This window comes from Sceloporus occidentalis, unplaced genomic scaffold (genome assembly GCF_023333645.1).
Source record: "Sceloporus occidentalis isolate IW3139 unplaced genomic scaffold, rSceOcc1.0.p SCAF_113, whole genome shotgun sequence".
Classification (NCBI taxonomy): Eukaryota; Metazoa; Chordata; class Lepidosauria; order Squamata; family Phrynosomatidae; genus Sceloporus; species Sceloporus occidentalis.
The window spans coordinates 760,939-775,397 of record NW_028317093.1 but is presented as its reverse complement, the minus strand read 5'-3'; the positions used below and the strand labels follow the sequence as shown (position 1 = coordinate 775,397).

Below are 14,459 nucleotides of genomic sequence, written 5' to 3'. Positions count from 1 at the left end.
AAGATAATAAAAAATTACAATTAAAAGGAAGTGTAATTGTGTTCCCTGCCCTCACTGTCAGGGAAAAGGTTTCCAACTAGAGTGTGTTTAAAGTTGTTAAATAACAAATATGTTATGTAATGGAAAAAAGTTTTACATCAATCATTGAAAGGAATACTGATGTTCAGGAGAAAATGTATTTTACACAATCCTTGCACCTCCAATAAAAGGTGTGTAAGTGACGTTAATGCATGGCTAAATGTTCAAGTTTTTCTAAATTAAATGTAAAATGCATCTTCCTTGTTCTTTCTTGTCCCTAATAAAAGCTATCGCCTTAAAAGTTCAGTGGGGACAAAAAAAAAACTAAAGCATCTCTTTGATAAAATGCTTCTTACAATACTCTCTACATCTTTATCCCTCTCAGATCTCATAGAAAGAAAAGCAATTTTGCTGTGGTTTTCTGTCCATTAGCTTTATGAAGAATAAAATACTTACACCCCCTACCTGCAAATCTATAAGTGCCTCTGGATGTCAAATTGATCCAGACTTAAAGCTTCGTTGAGCTGTCCAATTCAAGAAGAGCAGTGTCTGATTTTTTTTTTTTTTTTTTTTTTATATCCCTCCCTACTCAAAATTACTTGCTTTAACAGTTTTGTAATAGAAACGCCTTATAAATGGGCTAAGTGGCTTCTATAGATGGATTACAGTACCAACCTTTTCCAATATTTCTTAACCTGATGCTTTCCTTTTAGTAGATTAATACATAGAGCATGTGGTCTAGTCTGTAGACTTTTTCATTCTTCTTCAGCATGGGAGTTTCTTTTCTATAATACCAAATGGTTTTTGCTTTCATAGGCAGCAGAATTCTAGTTGCATTTTATAACGTAGTATCTGATTATTGCAGTGTTATATATATATATATATATATATATATATATATCTGCAATGAAAAATGAGAGATAGGATATGATGAAAGCATAAAAATAAATGGATTTAACAATGAACAGAAGGTAAGCATATTTCATAGCCATAGTCTAAAACTAATATTATTATAAAATACACTCAGGTAACACGGTAATGGAAATTTATAACGATGGAAAAGGATATAAAAAAGATATCTAAAGCCTTGAAAATGCCAGTCAGTACTGTCCAATCATTTATTAAGAAGTGGAATATGCCGGACACAGTGGCACACATTCTGGCACACTGCAATTTGGAGCGACGAGACCAAAATAGAGCTTTATGGTCACAACCATAAGTGCTATGTTTGGAGAGAGGTCAACAAAGCCTATAGCTAAAAGAATACCATCCCCACTATGAAGCACGGTGGTGGCTCACTGATTTTTTTTTTTTTGGCGGGGTGAGCTCTAAATGCACAGAATCTTGTGAAAATTTATGGCAAGATCAATGCAGCATTCTTTCGCACAAAAGCTGGGACACTCTTGGACGACAATGACCCAAAGCACTAGTCCAAGTGACCTTCCAGTGGTTGCAGCAGAAAAAGGTAAAGATGTCCATCACAGTCTCCTGACCTTAATATCAAGCCACTCTGGGGAGATCTCAAACGTGCGGTTCATGCAAGATGACCATAGACTTTGCATGACCTGGGGCCATTTTGCCATAAAGAATGGGAAGCTATACCACCTGCAACAATTTGAGGCCTCATAGACAGCTATTCCAAAAAACTGCACGCTGTCATTGATGCTAAAGGGGGCAATACACAGTATTAAGAACTAAGGGTATGCAGACTTCTGAACAGGGGTCATTTCATTTTTTTTGGATTTACGGCGTCTTAATTCACACAAAGGTGTGTGTGCACAAGTAGTCTTACCTTATAACATCTCATTGCCTGTTAATAAAACTGCTGAACTTACTTTGGGAGAAAGATGCAATCCATTTTTTCTTATAAAGTTCCTTATTATACCAAACAGGGCATGGGAAATAAAATCAAATCTCTGTTCTTGGCACCACTTCCCTAATCATAAATTAAAATCTCTAAATGCCAAACATTTAAAAATGGATGCAGCGTGCTGAAGCTTCTTCCCTAGTTTATTAGCCCAGTAGCTATCACACTGGCCTCCTTACACAACAAATAATTAGTCCCTAAATGCACTATTACACCCAACTATCCATCCTTTCTTGTTTCCTTAACATTTTTTAACATGTCTTCTATCTCTAAACTGTAGCCCCAGGAAGACACCTAACATGGTTTCTACCTTAATGACCTTCCTCCAAAATCACTATAAAGTTACACAAAAGCTTTGTCTCTCATTAGTTTTCTTTTACCCTTTCATCAGATCTAGTTTTGGAGTCCCAGAGACCTCTACAGTAGTGTTGGGAGATCTCTAAGCACTGAGACGGCATTTTGAAAGGGCAGCAAATGAATTAGAAAAAGGCAGAATGTGGTATATGCTTACCGACAAACCATATTTGCCTAGAACCAACCGTCCGTCAGCTACCTCCAGAAAGTCTCTGGGGCAGTGGGACTTGCTGATTTTGTACCTGAGTGGGTTTAAGAAGCTATACTATGGGAGATCATTTCAGATTTCATGTTGCGCTGGGTAAAAAAATCAAAAACAACCCACTGCAATAAGTCTGCGATTTTACAAGTAACACATATATCTCTGATTTAAAGCTTATGATCGCCACCAGATTATATCCGAATGCAGTTAGAAATTGCTAACTAATAATAGAAATAATATTTTTTTAATGCCTAGGAAATTGGTTAAGCAACCATCCTTACATTAAACTGTTCTGATAATAATACGATCATTTAAAGGTTTCTCTGAAAAATGGCCTTCAGTTATCTGGTGATACTTCTGTCTGCTACTTTGCCCCCAGCGTTCTCTGGGGGAGCAACTCTCCGATCATAAGAGCAAACTGCGTCTACACCATGCAACTGGATTCTGTAAGCTGAGGATTCGATTGTGCTTTACGGATGCAGACGGATCTGTATGGTCAGAGATTAACTTCTATAAGGAAGAGGAAACCAAAGACCATAGATATGGTGAAGGAAAGAATTATTTGATCCCCTGCTGATTTTGTACTTTGTAGACATGATCCGTCTATAATTCTAATGGTAGGTTTATCTGAACAGTAAGAGACAGAATAACAACAAAAAATCCAGAATTTTCAAATAAATTATAAATTGATTTGCATTTTACTCAGTGTATTCGATCCCCTATCAATCAGCGAGATGTCTGGCTCCCAGGTTTCTTTTATATAGGTAACAAGCTGAGATTAGGAACACTCTCTTAAAGGGAGTACTCCTAATCTCATCTTGTTACCTGTATAAAAGACACCTGTCCACAGAAGCAATCCATCAGATTCCAAATTCTTCACCATGGCCATGACCAAAGAGCTGTTCGAGGATGTCAGGGACAAGATTGTAGACCCACACAAGGCTGGAATGGGCTACAAGACCATCGACAAGTAGCTGGTGACAACAGTTGGTGCGATTATTCACAAATGGAAACACAAAATAACTGTCAATCTCCGTCGGTCTGGGGCTCCATGCAAGATATGACCTTGCAGAGTTTCAATGATGAGAACAGTGAGGAATCAGCCCAGAACTACATGGGAGGATCTTGTCAATGATCTCAAGGCAGCTGGGACCATAGTCACCAAGAAAACAATTGGTTTTTCTGCTAAGGGGACAGGACAACTTCACCGCATCAAAGGGACGATGGATGGGGTCATGTACCGTCAAATTTTGGGTGAGAACCTCCTTCCCTCAGGGCACTGAAGATGGGTCGTGGATGGGTATTCCAGCATGACAATGTCCCAAAACACACAGGCAAGGCAACAAAGGAGTGGCTAAAGAAGCACATAAAGGTCATGGAGTGGCCTAGCCAGTCTCCAGACCTGAATCCCATGGAAAATCTGTGGAGGGAGCTGAAGGTTCTAGTTGCCGAACGTCAGCCTCGAAACCTTAATGAATTGCAAAGTGGAATGGTACAAAATCCCCCCTAAGATGTGTACAGACCTGGTGACCAACTACAAGAAATGTCTGACTGTTGCGATTGCCAACAAGGGTTTTGCCACCAAGTACTAAGTCATGTTTTGCAAAGGGGTCAAATACTTATTTCACTGAGCAAAATGCAAATCAATGTATAACTTATCTGAAATGCGTTACTCTGAATTTTTGTGTTATTCTGTCTCTCACTGTTCAAATAAACTTACCATTAAAATTATAGACTGATCATGTCTTTGTCAGTGGGCAGACGTACAAAATCAGCAGGGGATCAAATTTTTTCCTTCGCTGTAAGGCAACGGACAGAAATGAACATCAACATGTAAATTGTGTTTTTCATAAGCCCTTATGGGAAAACTTTCTTTGCGTATGGTTCACTGAATCGTTTTTTTACAGGGTAAAAAAAAGTAGTTTAGCGCTTTAAAGAGACAGTCCATTATACACACTTTAACTCGTATTATAGCGTGGTCCCTTTAAAGTTTCATGGTGTCCATTTTTAAAATTCCTCTAAATTTGCATTTGCCCCTTTCACCAATGCCCTGCCCCGCTAAATGGCTGGTCAGCTGAACACATCTTCCTGCACATCATACGATTACTGATGGGCGTCCAGACCCATGAGCGCACGTACAGGGAAAGTGCTCCCTTTGACTTCAATGAGAGCGCGCTCCTGCCACTGATTGGCTGCGTCAAGTTCCAGTCAGCAAAATGTATTTTTTCTTCTTTTTGGAAACATTCATATTAAAGCGCTCACAGAGAGAGTGCATGCTGTTGCAGGGGGTGTCAGGGACATTAGACTGTCCCTTTAAGGTATTTTTGGCTTCTGCTGCTGGCTTGGTTAGGCTTTACCGACTATGAGCCGCTCAGCTGCCTATACGGCTCTTTTTTAATTATAATTTACGGTAATATCGGAATAAAATAATGACAATCCGAGAGACAGCGGAGAATCTCGGTCTCCTGCCTCATAAACCGGCGCTTGCAGCGACCGACTATTTATAACCAATAACACTGAAGGTCGGGTACACTCCCTGCACTAAGCGCGCTCCGTCTGCCTGACTAAACTACTGAGGAGGTCCCTTTCCGGCGGCGCCCGGCGCAGGTGTGCGGCTCTCCCCATCTACTCAAAACTGCAGCCGCCGGAAGTACTCCGCTGCATGCCGGAAGAAGTAACCGAGTGCTGGAAAAGCTGTCCGGGTGGCCGATAAACGACCTCAAGACATGAAGGGCGCAGGATCAATGGTAGGCAGCTGCGTTAAACACCGAACGGGTGACCCCACAGCTCGGATGGCCCCAGACACGTGCCTAGTGGATAATAACACTCTGCTATTACTATTACATTCACTATACTTAGTAAACCTGTATACTGACATTTACAGTTAAATCATCGGGCGTACCTGCATTAGACGCGTGTGTTCTGTGTATACCACTGACAGCAAATGCTTACTACTATTATTGGCATAACTATAATAACAATTTCTTGCCCTAAAGCCCAGTCTCCTATTCCTTCTCCCCTTGCTAAGGCTGCAGAGTGGAGCAATGATAATTATTGGGGAGGAATAACACGTTCTTAGCCGTACAGTTCTATCTAGGTTCATTTTGCTAGTATTATTATCATTCCTCTTTCGTCATTGAGTAATGGAAGGGTGAATAATAAGCCCAATACATTATATTAAGTTAAGCTGTCAGCTCAGTTGGTGAACCTTTGAATATATAACGTTATGGTATTTTTAATAGGATGACATCATAACTGATAGAACGATAGTCTTATAAATTAAAATTGGTTATCTCTAAGACAATGGCATGATTGCGGAAGCTATAGTTGGTTTAGGTCCATGAATTTACTGATACAAAAAAAAATCATAATTTCCGAAAGCACGTTGTATCTTTAGGTTCTGCGCGTTACGGAGCCGTGACACAGATTCTTGGTGCTAAATTCTATCTTTTTCTGTGTTTTACAGATAGCTTTAACCAAGAGAGCTGATTCAGCTGAGCTGAGAACTATATTTAACAAGGTAAGGCTTCATAATGTTCTATTTTTAAGCCAGGTTTGGTATTTTTTTTTGGGGGGGGGGTTATGTCTTTAATGCAGGTGGTCCACTTAGAGCAGAGTTTTCACTTTGACAGCAAAGTTAGATTTTATCTGGCCACCTGTTATATAGTATTAAGAATGCGATTTCTCTTAATCTATAATATATATATATTAATATTAATATATTTTTAAGCAGCTCAATATGCGCATGTTTTGGTGGGAAAAAAAAATATTGATTTTTAGCTGCATTTTTTAAATTTATTTATTAAAAATGTATAAGAAATGTGCATTTCTGTTCAGCTGCCTCTTTTTTACATTTATTTTTATTTATTTTTATCCAGAATATGTAGTCTCAATAATCCCATCTACTAATAAAGTACAAATTGAGCACTTGGTAATAGCAGTGCAGTCGCTATAACCGCAGTATTTCTTCATTGTAATTTATTTCATTCTATGCATTTTTAGATTCATTTACTGTATTTTTATACACAATCAAAAAACGTCATTCATTTATTTTGAAGAATCTTTGGAACGCTACTTATGTAACTAAAATGTTCTTGTCAACAGTATGCAAGCGTGGAAAAAAATGGAGAGCTTTTCATGTCTCCTCTGGACTTTGTCAAACGTTACTTAAATGTCACAGGAGACGGTGAGCCAAGTCCAAAAACTGTGCAGCTCTTGGCTGGTGTGGTGGATCAAACCAAAGATGGGTAAGGATCAGTTGATTTTGGACAAAATCTGTTTTTGTTTTTTTTCCAGTTTCTTTGGCAGCAACCCATCATTGTGTGACATTTGTAATGTTGAATTTAACTCTGAAACCGTTACATTTAGCAGATTAAGTGGAACAGCACCTTTAATTCATTTAGATTTATATATATCTATATCATTCATATGCTATTGGCTAAAGAAGTAAAATATATCCTGCTGGCAATTACAGCCGGTGATAGCAGATACTTTACAATTAATTTAAATGAATTGTACCCTTCTTTAAATTCACTGGGCTGTGTTCAGATGTAGGCCTACATTGTATTACTGGTATCTTTAAAGGTTTTGCGAAAAAAAACTATTGAAAGGAGTAAATAATAAAATGAGGCTGTGTTCTTACCATTAATGTAGATAAGCTTTGTATTATTTGTGATGGTGTGCCGAAAGTTGTCTCTAGATTAAGTTATGAATCTCTTTTGCTTGGTCCTAGAGCTAACAATTGTGTAGTGCCCACTCTCTCTCATTTTTGTATTGTCTTCACCAGAGGCGTATCTAGGGTATGGCAGCTATGGCTCGTGCCATAGGCGCCATTTGAAAGGGGGCGCCAGTGAGCGGCTTTTAAACGCCGTCTTTTTTTTTTTTGATGCGGAGGAGAGAGAGGGTCGCCTAGCAACGGCTCGGCGCCCCTCATTCTCCTCCACGAGCCCTCTACCTCCGTCCCGGTGCTGGCATTTCATGCTGAGCGCCATAATATGACGTTATATTTCGGTGCTCAGCAGTGAAGTAGCGGGACCACGATCTGTCTCCGACTTGTGCTGCAATTTCTTGACCCCTCTTGTTTTAGCCTTTCCTGAACATGCCACATGATTTCCCTTACTGTGCTTAAAATGGGTTTGATAATATTGACATCACATCATATTATGTTACATAATTGTCGTTTGTGTGCATGAACCAGGTGAGGCATGAGGAGGATGGCTACTCACACTCAGATTACTTTACCAGTAACAGTACTATCAGCAGCAAGTGCTCACTAATTCTCAGGTGTCTTACATTCCTGTTGGTTGTCTTTTAGTCTAAAATTGAACCTGGGATCCATACATATGTAGATGACTAAGTTTTCTTTGAGTTAAATGTAATGGTGCTCACCCATATACCTTCCTGATATCTTTTGTAAAGTGGACTACGTGGGTCTGTTTGCCAGACATTCTGACTAATGTATATGACTGAGGTCTATCGAAGAATGGACTTCATTAGAATTTCCAATAGGAATCGTCTCAGTGAGCTGGGAAAGTCATCCAACAGCTCCCGTGACTGACAGTAATGGCAACTTCCAGGTCTGAAGATAAATCAGGTTTGTTGGAACCAAATGAGATTACACCATGTTTTTGTCACAGATAACTGCTGTCTGCACTATATTTTATGCCAAGTGGAAAAATATTCTTTCTCATGAGACTTTTCCCTTTACGTTCTGTGTGTTCAGAGAGCGATGTGGCCACACGCAGCACGTACACTTGATGTAATATGGGGATAGTGCTACAGAGATAAGCCAAAGCTTTTGTAGTTGGGTTAAACTTTGTGTGATGCTGTTCGTTGTCAGGTTTGGATGACAGGAGCACTTTGCATGCTATTACTTAAATGTAATCTGTGTTCAGATTTATACATTTTAGTAATAATAAAATTCAAGCCAGATGAAAATTCCCTTCTCTCTCTCTGGCAATATATATATATATCTATATCATTTTTTTTTTCTTCTTCTTATCTACCTCACGAAATCTTCACATACATAAGTCTGAGTAAAAGGTTATTGGCTCCGAGTGTCAGTTCTGTTAATTGCTCACTGACACATAATTGTTGTTGCCGAGCAACACTGTACTTTACAACATCTACTGATGCTTAAAAGATCAAATTCTATAATGGAATGTCACGTATATTTGAAAGGCATTGTACTATGGAAAACTGACATGGTTCTGGCCCTGCATACGGTTTTTATTTTTAATATTTAATTGTCATTTGAACAATAACCTTTTCAGTGGTTTAAGGGAAAATATGCGTCAAATGAAATGGTCATAGAAATATACATAAATCTTAAGAATTTTATACATCCATTCCTAGAGTTATTTTTGTGTCCAGTAATCTTGCAACTGGTCACCACTTCTCAGCACAGCAATCCGTAGTACATAAGGTTGAAAAAAGGACCTAAGTCCATCAAGTTCAACCTTTTCTCTAAAAACCCAAAAACCTATTTAAGCTACTTCGAATTCTGTCATCAGGGGAAAAATGCCTTCTTGACTCCAAAAGGATTTCTCCTTGCATCAAGAAGCTCTAAAATATTAATGTTGTTCTGTTTATAGCCCTGTATATATATCCAGACCAATTTTAAAGGCATCTAATGTATTTGATAGCACCACCTGTAAAGAATCCCTTGCTTTGTCATATATGAAACCTGTGCTCTTCCAGTCTCAGAGGGTGACCTCTTGTTCTTTGTACATTTCTGTTAATGAACAGGTCACTGAAGAGCTCTTTTTATAATTGGCCCTGCATGTATTTATATAATGTTATGTCCCCTATGAGACGCCGTTTCTCCAGTGTATGTCATTTTTCACTTTTTTAGTCTCTCTTCATAACTAATATCTTCCAATCCCCTTATTAATTTTGTAGCCCTCCTTTGCACTTTTTCTAGTTCCATAATGTTCTTTTTTAAGGGCCGGTTCCCAGAAATGTTCTGCATATTCAAGGTGAGGTCTTACCATTGACCTGTAAAGAGGGAAGATGATCTCCTCCTCCCATGAATCAATACCTCTTTTTATGCATGCCAAAACCTTATTGGCCCTTGCAGCTGCTTGCTGGCATTGCGCACTGTTGTGAAGTCTATTGTCTACCATTGTTCCTAAGTCCTTCTCATTGGTAGTTTTTCCCAGGGATATTCCAGTCATAGTATAGGTTGTATTGTTGTTTTATTCATAATGCATAACTTTGTTAAACCTCATCTGCCGCTTGCCTGCCCAGTCCCAAACTCTGTCTAAATCCTCCTGCAAAGAAACATCAAGATTAGTCTTAATTATCCTGCCTAATTTTGTGTCTGTATTCAGTAGAATAAAAAGGTTCTTGCTAAAGGTGTGGATAGAGGGGTTAAAATGATTAATGATCAAGGTTTCTACCCTCTCAAAATTCCTCACAATCATTCTATTGTGTTTAGCAGACAATAGAACAGAATTGCCGGTGGCATCGTTTCCCATCTTCTTCAAGGCACAGCAGAGTCGTGAAAATCCCTGTTTCTCAGGATGCAGTGCATGTTTTCAGGCTCTTAGATGGTTGTGTATGTGGAAGTTTGTTCCTCAGACTTGTGCAGTTTAAACCAACATCACCTTTTATGTGTAAAATATTTCTACAATTGAGAGAGAAATACCTCTGTAAGTTATGATAACCAACAAATGTGTGTGAGAGCATTGCCTCCTAATGGTATGTGACCTTACTAGTTAAAATCCATTTTTTGACATCTTGTGGAGAGCGCACATAAAGTTCCCTTTCACAGCCACTATTTGCATGGTCTATTTTGTCAGCCGTTACGTATTCTGCAACCTTACAACTACTTGCAATGAGACCAATTCCTATCATACAGGAAACATGGAAACATGTCTATTTAGGAATTTAACTTCTCCCATGTGAGCAATATTGAAACAAAATGCAAGAAAGGTTGCTATTTTAAAGCAGTTTCAGCTGCCAAAGCCCTGTTCTTCCATGTCTCCTTAGCCTTGCCAACGTATCTTGACTAATATCTCTATGAGCTTGGTTAATATTTGATAATAGACAAGCTTGTATGAACATAAAGGATTTTTTCTGTCTATTGTTGTCATGAACATATTGTATTAATCAAGACTTTGGAACCGCTAAGTTCCATGAGCGCATAGTTACATGGATTTCTGGCACACATTATTTTGCTAAACCTAAACATACCAAACTTCTCCAAAATCATGTCTTGCATGTCTAGCAGCCCAGTTGCATCCTATACATGACATAATCATTTTGGTCATACATCAATAAACAATCAGAAAATAAACTAGACTGTAAGCTGGTTTGAACAGGGCCCTCCTCACCTGTTGTCTCTAAGTCAATTTGTTATGTTACATACTACTTGTTATGTCCTGTCTACCCATTGTACAGCGCTATGGAATTTGATGGCGCTATATAAAACAATAAATGATAATAATAAAGGATGAAGGATAACCTATGGACAAAGTGAAAGTATTTCTGGTTAAAACTATTTATTTTTGTGATTTGACGCCTAATTCTGTAATCCCTCGTGTTGTACATGGTTAAAATGTGCTCATTTGGCCGGTCCCGTGAAGAGGACGTATTAAGCTAATTTATTCCTGGCCTGTCTAGAATCGTACATTGGAACACCTGTTTGTGCACATGAAAAGGCTTCACTTCAAGTGCGATGTTGAAGTTCATATTTAAATTTTATTTAATGACACCTAATGATGTGCAATCAAGGGTTAGGCTAATCCAGAAAGGGAAAAAATACGTTGCCTTGGAAACTGCCCTTGTGCTGCATCAGGCTCAGGACACGAGGCTGTGCAGTTCACATTATTTCAGCTTCTTTAAACATAAAAACTACCCATGTAATTGACTGTGTAAAATTGCTTCTCTGTTACTTCATTGTGTGGGTCATAATTTAAGTAAATGAATATGTCACTATTATCAGGCCGTAAATCTGTTGTGATTTACTTGCAGACAGGGCTTATTTAGGGAGCAGAGATACAATAAGCAGAAAATAGCTGGTTTAATTAACTTGTAAACATTGGGTTAATTTAAATGCAGCTGCTACAGCAGATCCCCAATTGTCTTTTTTTTTTTTTTAAGTGATCTGATTAAAACCGCGCATTAATATCCACAATTTTATTTAATAAAGTTCTCCAGGCCTTGGCGTTCTACATATTTTTGTTGTTTTTGTTATTGATTCTGTTTCCATTTAAAGAAAAGAGATATGGTCTTCTGTTGGCTGGAGCCTCAACATATCCACTGCTAAATCTTTTGTGCGTTTTAAGATGGTTAAAGATACAAAAAACCTCAACCATTATTCAGCCGGCTTTGAATAATTAAATTATGACCTCATGTTGTGATTGTGGCATGTTGACTATTTGGCACCTTTTTTTTCTTTGTCTCAAATACATTTGCATTACTAAAACGTAAAGAAACCTGAAGAAATGGTACATAGTGTTTTTTTTATTTTAAGGGATATAAATAGAATTGACGTATTTGCCTTCTACGCTGTATGTCACAGATTTATGTCGTTTACACAGCATCTAGTTCATGCACGATATAAGCAAAGTGGAACTTAACGGAATTTTTTATTATTTCTATTGTGGTGCTATTGTTACGATTGTTGAGTTGTTTTTTTTTTGGTGTCAGTCGGAATTTCCCTTCTTTTTAACTGTTGTAAGCTACTTTAGTCGACTTTCAGAAAATATTTGTAGAATGAAATGTATTTTTTCTTTTAATCTATTTTTTATGTTTTTTTTCTTCATGCATGATTGTGTTTAAATGAAGCAGATTCTTAATTTTCTCAGATCGTTGGTCTGGTCCACAGTGTGTTTCGTAACTTTCTCTAGGCTTTGGACCTAAGGGATGTATTCTTTGTTAAAATAAACATGGTGCTTTGGTTGTACAATCGTTTCCTGGAGATGAAGAGCTAAAACGATGAACCCAATTTAGTAATCTATAGTTTATGTATCATTTATTTTGAAAATGACCACAGAAATGTAAGCAGACTTCAGTTGGACTTTCGTAGCATGTTCAGTAAATCTTCTGGTATTCTAATATATGGTATAATAAAAGATCTAATAAAGTATAAGTAACAAGCTCCATTTCAGGTTGGGAATAAGATTTCATGTATGTGTCTGTTGAGAGAAGAATGACTAAAGTAATGCTTTAAACATTGTCTGAGGAGTCGATGACCATGCACCTACTGTCGTCGACCCTGTATTCTGCAGTCATGAAGACCACGTGTTGTGGAACCCATCATAGCTGAACTTTACATTTGTATGAAAACAACACGGACTCTGCACTTCCACTTTATGCCTTGTGTGGACAAACTGCCAACGAATGCATAGATGGGTCTTAAGACACTGCACTCTCCCTTTTCCAATAGATTATACTATGATTTGTGCATTTGAATTAGATGCGGTTCATCTTTCGTTCTTGTGTGTGTTTATACACAGTAGGAACTAGACTTGCGGTGCTGTGAAATCCGATGGTGCTCTGGAAGTATATCATTAGGGGGTGGCTACCTTGCTTTCCAAAGAATAGAGCGCTGTGAAAAAGTATTCGTCCCCTTCCCTGTTTCTTTTTTTGTTTTTGCTTATTTGTCACCCTTAAATGTTTCAGATCATCAAACCCATTTTAATATAAGACAGCGTGCGTAGACACAAAAAGCAGCTTTAAAATTAGGGCTGAAACAACTAATCGATAAAATCGATAATGAAAATCATTGACAACTATTTTCATTATCGATTAGTCGAATCGATTTTTATCGATTATAAAAATAGGTTCTTTTCAGAGCAAATGCTCTGAAAAACTCCTCTCCTTATATAATCCGACCTCAAACAGAGATCGGATTATAACACTAGAATCCAGATCCCCCGCAACGCTGCAGGGGACCTGGATTCCCCTCACTGTCAGCCGGTGGGTGTCCGTGCGATGCGCACAGACAACTTCCGCCCTCCCCTTCACTTCCGCTCCTACGATGCAGTGGCAGCATCACATGATGTAGAAGCCCCAGCGGAAGTGAGGGTGAGTAACGGAGGCTGTCTGTGCACATCGTGCAGACCCCCACTGGCTGACAGAGAATCGAGGTCTCCTGCAGAGGATCATCCTCTCTGTCAGCTGTTGGGGGTCTGCGCGATGTCCACAGACAGCCTCCGTTACTGCCCTTCACTTACGCTGAGGCTTCCCCTCCCATACACCACTCTGCCTCTCTACTCGGCTCCCTGGTGTCTTGTGAACCTCCGTTGCTGACAGGAGCCAGAGTGGTGTATGGGAGGGGGAGGGAGGCAGAGTGGTGTATGGGAGGGGGGAGGGAGGCAGAGTGGTGTATGGGTGAGTTATAGTGGTGTATGGGGGGTATAATGAATTTCAGGGAGGCAGAGTGGAATATCTGGGGGAGTTAGAGTGGTGTATAGGGGGAGGTAGAGTGGTGTATGGGTGGTATAATGAATTTCAGAGTGGCATATCGGGGGGGGAGGCAGAGTGGTGAATCAGGGAGTATAATGAATTTCAGGGTGGTGCAGGGCATTTATGGGGGCGGAGTGGCATATCAGGGTACACAGTGGTATATAGAGAGGTATAAGGCATACATGGGGGCGAATGGCATATTGGAAGTTATAAGGCATATCAGGGGCCACAGTGGCATATAGGGGGTAGAAGGCATATCGATATTAAGCACATCAGTGGGGCATAAGACATATCTGGGGGTAAAAGGTATATCAGGGGGCTCAGCTGCATATCACTGGCATATAAGAGGTATAAGGCATATATGGGGGCAGAGTGGGATATCAGGGGGCACAGTGGAATCTCTGGCATATAGGAGGTATAAGGCATATCTGGGGGCAGAGCGGCAAGCTGGGGGCCAGATGTGCATAACTGGGGGCAATAAAAGAAAATATAAACAAGGCTTTTTTCTCATAGTTTTTATTAAATATGAAAAATAGTTATCTTATGTTTAATTAATATTTACTAATAACTTTGTATTAAAACCTAGTTTGAGAAACACCGTGT

General features: G+C 39.1%; 1 protein-coding gene across 1 annotated transcript in view; it reads left to right on the top strand.

Moving 5' to 3' along the window:
• The first annotated feature begins 5,907 nt into the window (after positions 1-5,907).
• LOC149282519 (electrogenic aspartate/glutamate antiporter SLC25A13, mitochondrial-like) overlaps positions 5,908-14,459 on the top strand; it is a 50,817-nt gene continuing 42,265 nt past the window's right edge. The window contains exons 1-2 of the mRNA XM_089498091.1: positions 5,908-5,961; positions 6,546-6,688. Of these exons, the coding sequence (XP_089354217.1) occupies positions 6,579-6,688 (110 nt within the window). The 5' untranslated portion in view covers positions 5,908-5,961; positions 6,546-6,578. The remainder of the gene's footprint in view (positions 5,962-6,545; positions 6,689-14,459) is intronic.